General features: G+C 43.2%; 1 protein-coding gene across 3 annotated transcripts in view; it reads right to left on the reverse strand.

The window, feature by feature from the left end:
- Positions 1 to 16,801, reverse strand: part of BFAR (bifunctional apoptosis regulator) — a 30,942-nt gene extending 14,141 nt beyond the window's left edge. The window contains exons 1-5 of one of the 3 annotated variants that reach the window (XM_025416453.3): positions 16,595 to 16,788; positions 15,464 to 15,512; positions 4,395 to 4,731; positions 2,541 to 2,745; positions 1,271 to 1,440 (exon numbers count right to left, since the gene is read on the reverse strand). In XM_025416453.3, coding sequence (XP_025272238.1) covers positions 1,271 to 1,440; positions 2,541 to 2,745; positions 4,395 to 4,657 — 638 coding nt within the window. In that variant the 5' untranslated portion in view covers positions 4,658 to 4,731; positions 15,464 to 15,512; positions 16,595 to 16,788. Of the gene's footprint in view, positions 1 to 1,270; positions 1,441 to 2,540; positions 2,746 to 4,394; positions 4,732 to 15,463; positions 15,513 to 16,594 lie in introns of all 3 variants that reach the window. The other 2 variants (XM_025416452.3, XM_049111373.1) reach the window with 2 other exon arrangements.
- Positions 16,802 to 17,635: the final 834 nt, after the last annotated feature.

Consider the following 17,635-nt stretch of genomic DNA (forward strand, 5'->3'; position numbering starts at 1 on the left):
GACAGCCGTCTGGAACAAGTCGATCAGCGGCAGTGGCTGCTCTAAGCACTGCGTAGTATGCCAAGTACTATCCCTACACATTCTCTTCGAGGAAGGAAAGACCCCAAGAAAGATGGACAGTGCTCTGGAAGAGGGCGTGGGGATATGTTGATAGGCAGAAGGAGGCCTCCCCAGGGCCTGACAATTCGATTCGGGAGTTCCTTGTATTAGGGCATTTGCTACTACATTGCTTGGAATTGCCTAGAATAGGAAAAAGGAAGCAACTCAGATTTGTTTTGGTAGAGATGAATTAAACAGACTCCAGTATATATGCATATATACACATACATATGCATATACATACACATACAGATAAACGTAGGTCTGTTTAGTATAATTGTATTTTCAAACAAACCAATAAATAACATACATTTATATGTATCTACGTATAAACATGTAAAAAAACCTGGAAAAATGTCCAGAAAGATGACAATGGCGGTTTTCTCTGAAGAGTAGAATTATGAGGGTATTTCACTTCCAACACCCTCTAGTTCTACATTCTTATTTTTAAATAACCAGCAAATATATGTTCCTCTTATAATGAAGAAGCAACAAACAAAATGTCAGTAACATAAAATGATTCAGCTGCTTTGGAAAACAGTTTGGCAGCTACTAAAAAAAGGTAAACTTAAGGAGTTACTTATGACTGAGCAACTCCACTCTAAGAGAGTATAAGAGAGTACTGAAAATGCAGGTCTACACAAAAGCTGGTATGCCAGGGGATCACAGCAGGACTGTTCCTAACAGCCCCCAAATGCAGTCAGCCAGAACGTCCACCAACGGAAGGATGCATAAATAAAATATAGCACAGCCACAAACTGGAATATCACTGTGCCATAAAAATGAATGAAGCACTGACACCCGTGACAATTTGGATGAGCCTTGAAAATGTTCTGGGATGTGAAAAAGCGAGACCCAAAAGGTCAATTCCATTCATAACAGATATCATAAACAGGCAAATCCATTGAGAGGGCAAGTGAAACGGTGGCTGCCGGGAGTGGGAAGGGGTCATGAGGGGGTCATGAGGGCTGATGGTAAAAGGGTAGGTAAGAGCTTTCTTTTTGGGGTGATGAAGATGTTCTAAAACTACTAGTCTGTGGTGATAGCTGCACACATCTGTGACTATATTAAACATCATGGCCTGCACAATTTAACAGGTGAATTTTATAGTATGTGGGTTATATCTCAATAAAGCAGCTTAAAAAAAGTGTCAGAAGACCTTGCTTCTTACCTTCCATTGACTCTTTCTGCTAAAAATCGGTCTCTGTAGAGAGAGGCCCAAGGGCCCAGCTGCTCCAGCCAGAGGACCACTTCTTCTGCTGTCCATTTGGCCACAGCCTTATGGACCAGGAGGTCATGCTCAGATTCCCTGCTGCTCCAGTGATACACAAGCAGGACCACCTGGGCAAAGGGAAAGCTCTTAACACACAGAAAGGTCAGAGATGCCAGCTCCTCAATATGTGAGTGTGGGGCAGGGGCAGGAAGAGGCTGAGGATGGAGGGAATGGTGGCAAGCCGGTGCAAGGAAGCATAGCAACACCACTGCCACAGAGGGCTGGGCAGCAGAAGTCTCAGTGGGATCCTCTCATTGCCAGTGGGGGCACCCTAAGGGATCAGGGACTGGAACAGAACTCACTGCAGAGCATCTGGAGGCAATGTACCCTTGACTCTAACATCTTGGCTGATTTAATGGACTTATGTTCCTTTTTTGCTGGAAAATTTGTAATCTTGAAATTGTTATAGCATGTAACTGAAAAGAAAATAATAGTCTCAGGATGCCTGTGTGCCTCAGTGGTTGAGCATCTGCCTTCAGCTCAGGGCGTGATCCTGGTCCGGGGATCAAGTCCCACATTGGGCTCCCTGTGAGGAGCCTGCTTCTCCCTCTATGTCTCTGTTTCTCTTCTGTGTCTCTCATGAGTAAATAAAATCTTTAAAGAAAAAAAAAAGAGAAAGAAAGAAAACAGTCTCTACATGGGATGTTAGTAAAGTGCTGGGCTTGAAACTTGACCATCAGGGTGGACATGGTCTTGAATTCCAGTTCTAACACCTTCCTGCATCTGTCTTCTTACCTTTAAAATGGGAATAATAGGGGCGCCTGGCTGGCTCAGTCGGTAAAGCATGTGATCTTAATTTTGGGGTTGTGAGTTCAAGTCCCATGCTGGGCATGGAGTTTACATTAAAAATAATGATAACAATAATAATAAGAAATAAACAGATAGAATGGGAATAATAATGGTGGCTATTGCAGAGGTTAGGAAGAGCATGAAACAGAATAAAGCTAACAATAACTGGGCTCTGAATATCACATTATCTACTTGAGTATGTAGCATCCTGGAAAAATCATACAACCCAGCAGATCTCCAGGCATGCAGTGAATCATCACATGCAGGTATGCCATCAATTTCAACAGAACTGACTTAAAAAAAAACAAACCAAAAAACCAGAACTGACTTCAGTGGAAACTGGAGGGAAGGGGGCAGAGAAACACAGTGATAAACTTACTGCCACACCAGTTAAAGCGGTGAGCACTCCAGAAAAGAATCCCCCGCCTCTCTGCGGATTCACTCGGCCTGTGTTGGGAGCTAAAGGAACTTGATCATTCCCATATTTCTGAAAGGCTGCGAGACTCTGGACTATGTCATTATTCTGCTGAATGTCTTCAAATCGCATTCTAATGGCATCAGGAAATAATTTTTCGATGGCATCCCTATGAAGAGGAAAAAAAAAATCACAAGATGGTTGTTTGTCTAAATATACTTATAATGTTTAGAAGCCAAAATCAAACTAACATTCAATATTTCATAATATACAAGCACTTTTGAAGAACAGACAAGAAGGTCAGTTATGGCCCTGTTGATGACAGCAAAAAATCTGAAACAACTTACATGTCCACTGTTAGAGAAACGGTCAAATAAAACATGGTCTATTCACATGATGGAACACTACATAGTTCTAAAAATGAATTTACTGCTTTCACTTGTATCAAGATGGATAAATTTAAGACATACGTATCATTGAATGAAAACAGTAAACTGTAGAACCGAGTAGATAGTGCACAACTGATGTGAGGAAATACTTGCATTTCCTATTGATACATAATGTTTGAAAGTATTTTTAAAAATCTGAAGGACACTGTGTGTTATGCTATATGTTGATAAATTGAACTCCAATAAAAAATATATACAAAAAAATCTGAAGGAAATCATAGCTAACTCATAGCTGAAATGACTGGGTGAAAAGGGAAGGAAAGATGGCAAGATGGGGAAGAAGAGGTCAAAGGGGTCTTTAACTTTATCAATACTAATTCCAATCTTTTAAAAAGAAGATAAACAAATGAAGGTTTCTATGTATTGCTGATATTATTAAAAATTAATTCATAAAGAGGAAAGCAAGTAGAGTTGAGTAGTAAGAGGGAAACCATTAGGTCCTACTATAGAGCTCTCTTCATTTTCAATTACACATAATCAGAGAATCTTCCTTCAACATAAGATTGACCTTTAGGTTAACAAGGCTGACAGGTAAGAGCAAAGAGTTTGTCAATGTGTCTCAGATGAAAAAGAGCAGGTTAGGGACGCCTGGGTGGCTCAGTGGTTGAGCGTCTGCCTTAGGCTCAGGTGTGATCCCTGGGTCCTGGGATCTAGTCCTGCATTGGGCTCCACATGGGGAGCCTGCTTCTCCCTCTGGCTAGGTCTCTGCCTCTCTATGTCTCTCATGAATAAATAAAATCTTAAAAAAAAAAAAAAAAAGAATAGAAAAAGCATGTTAGGTTAATGTCTTCCTGGAATTTTCTGGTATTCTGTAGGTATCAAGGCAATAGAAGAAAAGCTAGGTCTCAAAGACCTCACAAGTACATTATAAATATTATGAACAGAAGCAGAACAGAATCTACTACCTGAAAGGTCTTACCATTTGTTGTATGAGACGATGCATGGGAAACTACCTCTATTGATACAAAAACTGGAACAGAGATTAGTCAAAGATGATGAATGAAAATCAGCATCAAAAGGAATTATACAGAATTGTGGAGTTATATCACTTTCTCTATTAGATCTGGGGTGTTCTCAGTGGATACAAATCAATAAAAAGTGTTATACAACAAAGGATTATAAGCAATGGTTTGATAACCAGAATTTCTTTTCCTCCTTTATGAAAATCACAAACAGATCACGGTCACCCATAAGGGAGTCTGGATCTGCAGTCCTTGAGCTCCCTGCCTCACACACGCCAGCAGATCTAGAATGTGACCATGGTGGGGGGCAGCTCGGCACCTCTGGCCTTCTCAAACCTAGCTGCTCCCATGAAGAGAAAACACATTGTGCCAGCTGTTATGGGCTACTGATAAGGACTGAACTTTACCTGAGGAGAATATTGACTTTGGGGAAACCTTCCCATTTTTCTCTGCATTCCGGACACTCTGTTTTCTTCGAAGAGGCCCACCATAAAGCTAGGCAGTGCCGGCAGAAGCTGTGCCCACAGTTCAAGGTGGTGGGGTTAACCAGGATGTCATAACAGCAGTGGCAAGAAAATTCACTAACAGAAATCTGAGGGCTGGTGCTCTTGAGGGGATCATCGTTGTCATGGGTCACTGCGTTCAGATCGTTTTGCGGAGACTCTTCCATCTCTTAGCAAATTCTGGGATGCGCAGGCACAGAAAACTTCAGACTTAGAAAACTGTTGTAAAGCATCATTAAATCTAGAAAAAAAAAAAAAAAGACAACAGAACTAGGACACACAGTTTGAGATTACTGCCATTCTACCAAAGCTGATTTTTAAATGTGACCAATTTAATGTCTAAAAATTCACATTCCATAAACCAATAAACCTCACTGAATTTCCTTCTGCTCTGTCATATTTCTGAAAATTAGGGGAAGCAAAACAATGTAAAGCTTGATAGACTTGGGGTGGTGGAGAATGCGAGATCTTTCTTTTGCACTAACTTACTTGGAAAATATAATTTCTCTGGCCTGTTTCCCCAATTTCTCAAGTCTTTTCATGTGTATGATTTAAAAACAAAAGCAAAACCAAAACAGCTTCTTGGGCCAGTAAAATGTCTGGAGTTGGCAATAACAGATGTACTTCACGTAAATAATGCATTTTTAAAAAAAATCCAAACAAATCTGCCTTCCCGTTAGGTAATTATTTCATAAACATGTGCTTTTAGATACTCTCACAGAAAGAGTACCAGGCAGGAAGTAAGTGAAACTTGTTTTCAGAGGGGCCCTGTGCCAGGTAAACTCCCCTGGGGCTCCATTTACCCTTTCCCCCAAATCAACCCAACACACATCACACCCTCTGGATTTGGCCAGTTTGGTGCCAGAGAAACATACTAATGTTGCTAGTAAGCAAACAGCAAGGGACCTCACTCTTCTTATTTTTATCTGGGTCTTAGTAGATTGTTTTATAGAGAGGCAGTATGGTGCAGAACACCATGGAGTTAAAATCCCAGCTTCTCATCAATCATGCACTCCATGACTATGTTTCAGTTATTTGAGCTTACTGAATCCCGTGTTCTCAATTGTGTAACGATGGTGAACAGAAACCTTCAAAGCTTCTTGTGAGGATCAGAGACAGTTAAAGTGGCAAGGAGAGTGTATGGTGTAAATATATGTAGTGTATGGTGTGAACAGCAGCTAATGAAATGATTCTTCATACCATTTCTGGTATTAGGACAAAGCAGGCGCTGGCTGGGAAGTTTCTCCACTTTGCTATTGTGAAGACAAAGTATGTCAATCACTATTCATCACCCATAGTGCTCATGCAGAGAATGGCTCAAAGTTTTCCACTTTGCAGGTACAGTGGTTAAGAAACAGGCGTCAGGGCTGGGCTGCCTGCATTCTTTCTCTCTGCCACTCACGAGCTGCGGGGACTGGACTTCGTGAGGACTCAGCTTCCTCATGTCTAAGTAGGGGTGGTAATAGCATTGATCCCCACTGGGAGGTTTTAAGAATTAAGCATGAGAATACAAGCGGAAGTGCCTTGTACAGAGTCTAGCACATGGTAAGTAAACCATATACGGTAGCAAGTTACCTGCTTTCCAAATATAGTCATGAGAATTTTATCACCTTTTATTTATTTTTAAAGATTTATTTATTTTAGAAAAGAGAGAGGGAGAGTGGGGAGGGGCAAAGGGAGGGGGAGAGAGAAACTCCAACAGATTCTGTACTGTGCATGGAGCCTGACCTGGGGCTGGATCTAAAGACCCTGAGATCATGACCTGAGTGGAAACCAAGAGCCACCCAGGGGCCCCAAATTGTATTACCTTTTACAGAGTGACGTATGACACTTATATAGAAAGCACTATATTTTAAGCAAATCTAGGGGCGCCTGAGTGCTCAGTCAGTTGAGCTACTGACTCTTCATTTTGGCTCAGGTCATGATCTCAGGTTGTGAGATCAAGTCTGGTGAAGTCCGGCGCTCAGGACAGAGTCCGTTTAAGGTACTTTCTCTTTCCCACTCCCTCCTTCTTGACTCCTTCTCACAACTCTTTTTCATAAATAAATAAATAAATAAATAGGCAAATCTATGAACAAAAACTAGAAGAAAATACTGTGAAGTATTTGTAGTGGTTGTGGGTATGTTGGGTGGGAAGGGTTGCAATTCTTTTGGTTTTCTGTATTTATCAAGTTGTTCTTAATGAAAATGTATAATGTTATAATAATTGTAAAATATATATATACAAAATTGTAAAAACAAAACAAAAAAAAACCCACATTCCTTTTGGCCCAATACCAGCGGGGGATTTTTAACTCAAAGAATAAACACAACTGAATTTTAAACTCAGTGTGAAAGCAGAATACAAATTCCTCATGAGTACTAAAAAGATAATTAGGCAAAGATAAATGTAAAGTTAAAAGATAAACATAAGATACAAAAATTTAAAATATAGTAAATCAAATTAACACAGTTATTCACAATAATAAATAATAGTAAAGAAGGGAGAAATCTTTTGTAGAGGCCTAAACTGTTTTTTCTGGGGCACCTAGCTGGGTCAGTCAGTGAAGCATGTGATTTTTGATCTTGGGGTCATGAGTTTGAGCCCCATGATGAGTAAAAGGGGTTACTTAAAAATAAAATCTTAAAAAAGAAAAACAAAAAACCTCTGTTGTTTGGAAGAGTTCATATAAATGTTCTTAATGACAATCTCTAAATCATTTCTGATAATTCTATTTGCTTATTATTTGTATGTTTAGGAACATTAAAAAAATTCCTAAGTGTTTTCCTTTCGGCAGTCTCTTCAAATTGCTAAGGAAATAGGAGATCTTATACAGGATTTTAGAAAAATAAATCATTCTGATAAAGTAGTTCCTTTATCTGGTTAATATTGGTTAAACAACCACCACGAGGAGAACAGTATTCTAGGAAACAATAGTTGAACTACTGCTATTTATTTACTTACTTATCATCATTTAAAAATATTTTGTTTATTTGAGAGAGAGTGCCAGCGCTCTTACAAGAGCAGGGGTAGGGAGGGGCAGAGGGAGAGGCAGGCTCCCCGCTGAGCAGCCCCCCTCCCCCCCCACCCCAAGACAGGGCTTGATTCCAGGACCCTGGGATCAGGATGTGAACCAAAGGCAGACGCTTAACCAAATGAGCCACCCAGGTGCCCTGAACCACTGCTATTTATTGAGATTCTATGAGCTGAGCAGTGTGCAGGCCCTTTAGGTACATTCAGGATCTCATCTGGATTCAGTGTCAGAGGAAAGATCCCAAGGCTTCCAATGAGGGCTGGGCAGGGGGTCAGAAAAGAGGGGCCTGATGTGGGCACTGCTTGTGTTTTTTCATGGGGAGCAGTGAGTGACCCTAGAGTGACAGGTCTGGTACAGGGGGCTTTTGTGCCTAGTTAGTGACAGGTGGGTCTACATAAACGTTTCAGGGGCAATCAGATCAGCAAAGCTGTGCTTGAGGATGACAAATCCCTCAGGAAGGAGGGCAAGACTAGGATAACTTAGAAATAAAATGTTTATCACTCTGGGACAAAGGTAACAAAAAATGAAAAGAGCAAAGGAATGAAAGGTGATAAAGGCATCAATGTATCTGAGAGACATTAAGAAAATAATGTATGGGTTCTTGTGACTAGAGAGAAAGAATGATCAAAGATGCTGCCTAGGTGTCAGAGCTAGGGAAGAAGAAAGGTACTTGTGATAGAAATGGGTCACTGTGACTGCATGGGGCCAATCTTAAAAAGAAGTGGAGTTTTGGAAAAGTTGAGTTTGAGGTAATGATGACTTCCAAATAGATGTGTCTAATGAGCAGCTGGAGATACAAAACTGTAGTTGGAAGGAGGTCAAGGAGGCCTTCAAAGTGATCTGCAGAGAACTGACAATATGTACTGAGAAATTGTCATTTCTCACCAATTAGCCTTTTAAAACTAGGAGGTAAAAGCGGTTCCTAGCTTACAGGCTCTGAAAGTTTGTTTTTTTTTTTTCTCATGGGAGAAAACAAACCGCACGCTGGCATCTAAAATGTCTTTTTAAGTTGTATTTTGAAAAGCTGAAGTAGCCACTAACTTTGTCTTAAAAAATTGTCTTTAACAAACTAGAAAAACAGCACAGACTTTGATTACATCTTAGGAATGTTGCTAGCTTCAGGTTACCCTCAATCCAAAATGCGAAAGCTAAGGGAGAAAGAATACACGTCTTAACCAAAGTCAGTTAATGTCTTCTATTTCTGTCTGGCTGCATTTGGGTTATTTCCATGAGGGAAAGCAGCACTTTCAGAGGAAGAAAGCACCTCTTAAGTGATAAAATGTAGCTCAGACACTCAAGTTCCAAACAGCAGGTCAACACATCCTCCTGCACTGGCAATGATTAAAGGCCTCTTTGAGGAGACCAGTTCTCGAGGATGTTTATAGATGTTCTCTATAAACTCAGCCCACAGCAGGAGCCGTGGGAGGGTTTGCTGGCTCTTTAGGAGTCCCTTCACAAGTAAGTACGCATTAGAATGTCCCTGTGGCCCCCTGTCCTTTTTTCCTCTCAAAGACCCCAGAGAGGACTGGTAGGTGATGGGGGTGGGGGGGACCACAGACGGACTAATTCCATTCTCCACCCCTGGTGCCCTGGTTCACGTGGATACACTTTGGTTTGTGTTTAAGCCTCACACGAAATGACAAGTGTTAATTATCTAGTTCAAAACTAAGGAGGGAGAATGCCTGAGTTTGGAAAAGTCTGTGAAACTGCAAACAGAGGTGAGTTTAAAATGACAGGTTGCCCACCACAGAATTGAAGAGTACAGCAAACCTCTGGAGACTGAGTCACTCTGAGGTGTTGTGGTTTCTTGAATCAAAATTTGCATCTTCAACTGATATCTGGCACGTCTCTTGACATGCCCCAAAATTACATGCCAAAGTTGTGTTTGTTCATATGAGTGTAATATGACCACTTGCCTGAAGGAAATCTATACTTGTTAGGCTTTCAAAGAGGATTACCCGAATGAAGTTAAAAACTACCATGTAGGGATCACTGGTTGAGCATCTGCCTTTGGCTAAGGGCGTGATCCTGAGGTCCTGGGATCGTCTCCCACATCAGGCTCCTCGCAGAAAGCCTGCTTCTACCTCTGCCTATGTCTCTGTCTCTTGTGTCTCTCTCATTAACAAATAAATAAAATATTAAAAAAAAAACCTACTGTTTATCCACCAGGATAGACTTAAAAAAAATTTTTTTTTTTAACATTTAGAGAGTGAGAGCACTCACACATGCAGGGGAGAGGGAGAGGGAAAGGGAAAGAATCCCAAGCAGACTCTCTGCTGAGTGCAAAGCCTCACCTGGGCTGATCTCACAACCCTAGCATTATGACCTGAGTTGGAACCAACAGTCAGACACTTAAGCCACCCATGTGCCCCAGGACAAAGACTTAACAAAAATTTATTTATTTTAGAGAGAGTGAGATAGTGCAAGTGGGAGGGAAGGGCAGAGGGAGAGGGGGAGGGAGAGAATCTCAAGCCGACTCTGTGCTGAGTACAGAGCTTGAAGCAGGGCTCGATCCCATGACCTGAGCTGAAATCAGGAGCAGGACACTTCACCGACTGAGCCACCCACGTGCCCCCAGGATAAAGAGTTTTTAATGCTCTACATCCCTCTGCTTCCTAGAGTGATTATTATAATGAGCTACCTGGTGAGCCTTTCCACAGTGATGCAATATTACTGTCGTGAACTTCCACCCTCTGTGTCCTGGAACAGTCTCCGCATGGGCAGCCACCAAGTCTATCGTGGTGACATCTGGCTTTTGGACAGGCTTTCACATGGTGCTCCTCTTTCTTACCCTACCCTCTCTTTCTTTCCTCCTCTTCTCTCCCTTTCTCTTGAATTCAATACCGGCAATTCAATGAAAAAAAATCTGACTTCATATAAAAATCCAGACTTCTGGCTTCTGTTGAAATAAGTCAGATGATCTGGCATGACTAGGATGTCATATGGAGTGACAAGAATCAGCTTGAGCTAGGTAACTCTGAAGCTACACCCTTCAGATAGGGCATGCCCCGCTCAGGTTTGCTAGTCCTCACCCACTCACTTTTCCTCATTTCTGTTTCCTGTCTGACCTCGGGCATATCTGTGTGAATATTTGTGTTTTCATAACCTCTCCCTTAGGTGATGCCTTCAGAGTCTACTGAGGAGTGTATGATGCTTCTTGGGTTACCTGGTCTTGGGCTAGCATGCTTTAGTTGTGTCAGCTTACAGTTTTCCTGCCCCTTAATTTGCGGGCAGGTTGTTTACAATCATTGCTGAGAAAGTGATTGCCTATAAGGTCTTCCAAAAAGTTTTCTAAATTACTGCTTCTATTCTCCTTTACCTTCAGAGGCCAGATATCCATGTTCAGTAGGTTCTATGTGTGAAAGGCTCTGGATGGATCTGAGAGCAAGTCTAAAAATTCTAAGTTGGCTTTAGTCTTATTATATCCAGAGACCCAGGTCAAAATGAATTAAGTGAGAGTTTGTGGGCTCTTCCATATATCAAATATTTAGTATAGACCTTTGCGACACCTGCTTTAATATTTTGGAGTTATTTACTTCCTGGCCCTGAGAAACAGTATAATTTTTTCCGATGTTTATTTGCACCATATAACAATGGTGTGTACACCTCAGTTTTACAATCACCAGACAGTTTTTGAGTCCCAGCTTCACTGTTTATTAGCCATGAGACTGTGGGCAAATTACTCACTTTCGCCAAGTCTCCCATTAACATAGAAAGGAATGGGGTTCCTACCGCCTACCTCACATGAGCATTAAAGAGACACATGTAAGCACTAGCACATAGGAAGCATTCAGTAAATGTGGTCTCCTCTTCCACTTCATGGTCCATATGTCTGACACTTTCCCACCATGTAAGTGAGAAATCCCAAAGGTTCTCATGCTCATGCCATATAATCAACAATTTGTTCTGATATCTCACCAATGTAACTTTTAAAACACCTGGAGAGATTTTTACTTCCTGAGGAAAATACCATCTCTAAAATTTCAGTGTCCAGAAATGGCATAAAGCTTTGGAAAACACAAATACGTAAAATATAACATGAACACACTGTACAGTTGATTTCTTCTTCAACGTTCATAGGGTTTGGTCTGTTGGCACAACTGATAGGTAACAATTATCACAGTCTGATGACTTGGGCAATTTCAAGATCTCTATCACTGGAACCTTTTCTAGGTTTCCCCCAAAGAAATACCTAACTGACATGCTATAGTTATCTGAAAAATCTATGAAGGAAGAAAAAGGGCTGAGATACAATCTCCCAATTATTCTGTGTGATTAAAGAACTTGCAAGGGGGATCCCTGGGTGGCGTAGCGGTTTGGCGCCTGCCTTTGGCCCAGGGCATGATCCTGGAGACCCGGGATCGAATCCCACGTCGGGCTCCCGGTGCATGGAGCCTGCTTCTCCCTCTGCCTGTGTCTCTGCCTCTCTCTCTCTCTCTGTGACTATCATAAATAAATAAAAAAATAATAAAAAAAAAAATTAAAAAAAAAAAGAACTTGCAAGGAACTTGGCTACTGCTCCCTTGAAAGGAAAATTGTTTGCCTTGATCAACTACTTATCTGTGGGTTCATCTAACCGACTACTCTCTGGAAGGAGGTTGCAGCACTGCTATCACCTGTTCGATGCCTCAGTAACCCCAAGAGCAATTAATACAATAATTTGCATTGAGTTTATCAGAGAGGAATGCATTAATTCTGAGTTTAAGTGGAGAATTTTTTTAAAAGATTATTTATTTATTTATTCATGAGAGACACACAGAGAGAAGCAGAGACACAGGCAGAGGGAGAAGCAGGCTCCCTCCAGGGAGCCCGATGTGGGACTCTATCTGGGACTCCGGGATCACGCCATGAGCTGAAGGCGAGTGCTCAACCGCTGAGCCACCCAGGTGTCCCTCAGTGGAGAATTTTTATACCTTAGCTTATAAAGATGTCATGTAATGACTGATAACTCTTTAGAAGTCATAATCTTCAAAGTGCTTTGTTCACTGGCATAGAATTACAGTTCTACCTCTATTCAACAAAATGTTTACTGTGACAAGAGTACATGCCAGCATTTTAGGAATAATCCTTTGGAAGACTAATTTATTGGGATTCCAGCCTGAAAATATAATCTCAATCATAATTAGCAAAGATGTTTCACTGCAAGAATACAGAAACTTTGGCTTCCTATGGGCCTTTAAATAGGCTATTTATTCCTTGTCATTACAAATTACACGACAACAAAGAATAATGACCATTGCTAATATTTACTGAGTCCTTATAATGTGAAACGCAACTCTATGAGATAATTATTACTCTCACTCCATTTTACAGATGAGAAAATGGAGACGTCATTAATATAGGGCAGAGTCAGGTACTGAATCATGGTCTCAATAAAATGTGACCTCGTAACTCTATATTATCCCAATAACATAATCAGTAATAGCTAATGGTTCGAAGGACTAATTTGCTCCTTTATGCTGCTATTAGAAAGCTGCGAAGTCCAAACTGGAGAAAATAAACTAGGATGTGAGAACACTGCGTTTTGGAACACGAACTCCAGCTTGTGGCTGTTAGGGAGCATGGGGTTCCATGAGATAAATAAGCAGAAGCAGTCACAATAGAAATAGGGGTTAGAGGGGCACCTGGCTGGCCCAGTAGGAAGAGATGCAACTTTTAATCTCAGGGTCATGAGTTTGAGCCCCACACTGAGATTAAGTAACAGAGATTACGTAAATGAATAAATAACTAAACAAACAAACCTTAAAAAAAAAAAAAAAAAAAAGACACGGGGTGCCTATTTCTGCCACCCCAGGCCTACTTCTGGAGACACCACTATATACACTAGTAGAATTACTACAGACATTTTAAACGTCCAAAGAATGACTGCACACTTCTAGTGACTATGAGATACAAAGAAATGTGCCCACATGTAAGCAAGGCAAGGGTAAGAAATAGCAATAAAAAGAAAATATATATATATAATATATATACACACACACACACACACACACATATTAAAGAGAATATTATGTGTATTTCTTGTAGGTGGCAGAAACTGGCTTTCATTAATACAAGAGAAGCATTTCCGGGCTCTTACCATACCAACTCTTATCCAAACAGATTTTCTTTCTGGAAGGAGTCAGAAATTACCAGGGCAAAGGTAGCTAGCTAACTCACAGGAGGTTGACTGGCTGCCTGAACTTTGAGGCATGATTTACTGCTCGTGAGAGGTACTGGGCAGAACAACACACAGAAGGCTGTTCTGGCTCTCCGAGACTGATTTTGTTTATGTTACGTGGCATATACTCAGTGACCTATCCTGTACTAAATGCTGTAGATGTCAGTAACTTGTGATTGAAAAAACTGGTCAGTAAGCAGACTTCAGTTATCAGTTTGAGTTGTCTTTCCCTCTCTAATCAAATTCTGAGCTCTTTTAGATCAGGTATCAAGCCATGGAGTTCTATTATTGTACCTGAAGTAGCTGGCACAAAGATGGGTTCTGGACATTTGCAGATGAAAATCAAATCAACGTATATCTGACCCCCTATTGTAGTAATTTCTTTAGAATCTCTGACAGAATCACCTGCAAGGTTGGTGAACCTGAATAAGGATATCTGAGAGAGAGAGGCCCAGGAATGTACACGTTGGGCTCCCTGCATGGAGCCCGCTTCTCCCTCTGCCTGTGTCTCTGCCTCTCTCTCGTGAATAAATAAAATCTTTAAAAAATAAATAAACAAAGCCCTTAGGAGATGCTTGCGCATACAGACATTTGGGGACTAGAGAGCTGTTGCATACGAATAAATAAATATATATACCTAAATATGTTTCAGACAAGGTACGGGTAAGGTGTGAGCAAAATAAAGTTCAAATAACACTTCCAACATCATTTCCTCTTCTCTCCAATCTCTCCTCTCTCCAATGTCTGAATCATCCTCCTGGAGCAAAATTCCAATCAAATGTTTCCTTTGCTCAAAACCTTCTTGACCATGAGAAATTAAAGCTCATAATTGTAAGCTTGTCATTTAAGAATCTTTATGGAATGCTAAACAAATCAACACAACTTTTTAATGAGGCTTTTTTTTTTTTTCCCCCTAAAGTAGGCTACATGCCCATAGTGGAGCTAGACTTCATGACCTTGAAATCATGAGTCCCATGTCCTATGGACTGAGCCAGCCAGGAGCCCCAATACAAATTTTTAAGTAGAGTAGTAGAAAGTCTGGAGCCAGAAAGACTGATTTCAAATCCCAGCTCTACCAATTCATGGTGTGACCTCAGGCAAGTCACTTAATCTCTGCCTCCGTGTCCTCAACTATAAAACGGGGATATTAATACTACATTAGTGATAAGGGTGTTGATAGGAGTAAATGAATAGATGCACCACACTCAGAATAGTGCCCAGCACATAAGTGCAACATAAATGTTAGCTAATATTATTATTATAATTATCTCCTACTTCTTTAGTTACCAATGACACTTTGGTCCCATCTCTTAATTCCTGCTCCTTGGTCCATTTTTCTGTAACACACTGTTCCCATCATCTGTAATGCAGCTCCACACCTTCACTGGGTCAAAAGTATTCAACTGACAAGATCCAAATTCTCAAGATGCATGTGGGTGGCTCAGTGGTTGGGCATCTGCCTTCTGCTCAGGGTGTGATCCCGGGGTCCTGGGATCCAGCCCAGCATCAGGCTCCCCGCAGGGAGCCTGCTTCTCCCCCTGTGTCTCTGCCTCTCTCTGTGTGTCTCTCATGAATAAATAAAACCTTTAAATCAAATTAACCCTTCCTGCCTCTGTGCATTCATGTAACTTTGATTTGTGCGTCTTTCCTCATCTCCTGGACTGTAATTTCCCAGGAGAGCCTTGTATACTCAAAACAGTTCTTAGGAACAGAGAGAAGTGAGTTCCAAACAGGTCGCAGTTATTCTCCCCGGGTCTCCTCTTCCCCATTCTTAAGTCCAAGATAATAATAATATCTACCTTGAAGGAGGTTTAGATGTAAACTCTATCCACGGGTACTCAAGAGAGCCTAGAGAACAACAACAGATCTATTAACAGTTGGCACTTACGGAGTGCCGGTTACGTGAGTAGGGTCAGCGCCAAGCGGTAGGGCACGAAGTCTTTCCAGCACGTCTATGCAGACAGGCAGAGAAACGCAGAACACATCTGACACCCAGACTGGCTGTTTACGAAACAGCTTTGACAAGAACAAACCGAACCACCTAAACTCACACGTGCACCCTGAGCCGCCGGCTCGGGGCTGTGCCTGGAGAAGAGAGGAAAGTGCTTCTTCCTCCTATTGGCCTTTCCGAGGGTGACATCAAGACCACCCTCCAAAGGACCGACCAATGGGCTACAGCAGGGAGGACCCCACGGCGACAGCTGAGGGCATGACAGCGTCGGGGCTCTTTCTCTTCTCCATCAAAGTTGGGGGGCGGAGGGGGAGGGGAGGGTGGCCGCCCAGCGACCGGCTAAAGATCCTCAGTTAAGACGCAACCCGATTCTCGGTTACCCTCTTTTTGTTTTTTTCTTTCTTTAAAGAAAACTCCCTTTATGCACAAGTTCCCATTAGGAGCCGCGGAATCAGAGCGGCTGGGTTCTCGCCGAAACGCAGCGCGACTTTTTTGCGGTTTCTCTGTTGCCTTTTGTGCGCGTCCGTTACCCTGTTTGATAACGGGAGCCATCGTTCCGCTTTCGGGCAGGAACTGCCTCGCCGGCCGGACCCGCCGAAGCCCAGGTTATCAGGGGCCTGACGGATTCTGGACGCGCCGCCCAGGGCTGCGGCTGCGGCTGCGGCTGCGGCTGCGGCTCCGGCGGGGCGGGCGTCCCTTCGTCCCCCGCCCGCCCAGGTGCACGGAAGCGATGCCCCCTCCCTCCCGCCCCGGGGAGGTCCCGGAGCGGCCAGCTGAGCCCGACCCCCGAGGGCACGCAGGCGAGACCCGCCGGGCAAGGACGCGGGCGGAAGAGCGGCCGCCCGGGGGTCCGCGCCCCGCGGCCCGGACGGCGCCGCTCGGGACCCGGCCTGCCTGGAGCCCCGCGCACCCTCTCCGACCCGTCCCTCCCCGCCGCCCGGATACCCAGCCCGGGCCTCCCTGCCACGCCGGCGCTTACCTCCGCGCTCCTTCCGGGCCCACCCGGCCGCCAGCCGCCTCCCGGACCCCCGCGGAAGCGGAGAAGGAGGCCGCTCCACTTCCGGAAGTGAGCGAGGCCTCACTGCGGAGGAGCGTGCCCCCGGCCCGCGACCATAGAGAAGCCGCGCCCGCCGCCCAGCCCGCTCAACCCCGCGACCTCCCCGCTGCCTAGAGCGGCCACTCCCCGGACCAGGACTTGGGCGCATGCGTGCCACTCCCATCCCGCCCTTTCCAGGGCTGCGGCTGGGCTGTTCCAGCCCGAGGGCGAGGCGGGTGTCACGTTCAGGTCGTCCCGGGAGCGTGTTTCTGTGTCTGGAGGAAACAGCTTCCTCCAGAAATGAAATATTATAAGACCGCACTGTAGTGCCCGTTTTTTTTTTTTATTGTTAGTTTTTTTGTTTGTTTTTTGCCTTCGTATGGTAGGCAGAAAAATCCCAGGACCTTGGCTGAAGTTCCATTTGCAGTATTAAGAACTGGAATTAAAATGACTTTATCACCATGTTTTTCTCCCAGTGTCTTGGTCTCTTGAGAATAGATTGTGTTTTGCTTTTATTTTTTTTTTTTAAAAAGATCTTATTTATTCCTGAGAAGGAGAGACATAGGCAGAGGGAGAAGCAGGCTCCCTGTGGGGGCCTGATGTGGGACTCGTTCCCAGGACCCCTGGGATCATGCCCTGGGCCATCTAGGCGTCCCTGATTACCTGGTTTAAAACCCCTGGCCCCAGAAATAAATAAATAAACAAACAAATAAATAAACAAACAAGCCATAAAACCACTGGCCTGGAGGTTTGTTAAACTGATCATTTGGATGACATTCCCTCCCCCCCCCCCCCCCCCCCCCCCCCCCCCCCCGCCATCAGGCGTCCCTGATTATCTGGTTTAAAACCACTGGCCCCAGAAAATAATAAATAAATAAATAAATAAATAAATAAATAAATAAATAAATAAAACCACTGGCCTGGAGGTTTGTTAAACTGATCATTTGGGATGACATTCCCTCCTTCCTCCCCTGCCCCCCACAC

The sequence above is a fragment of the Canis lupus genome, chromosome 6 (genome assembly GCF_003254725.2).
Source record: "Canis lupus dingo isolate Sandy chromosome 6, ASM325472v2, whole genome shotgun sequence".
Classification (NCBI taxonomy): domain Eukaryota; kingdom Metazoa; phylum Chordata; class Mammalia; order Carnivora; family Canidae; genus Canis; species Canis lupus.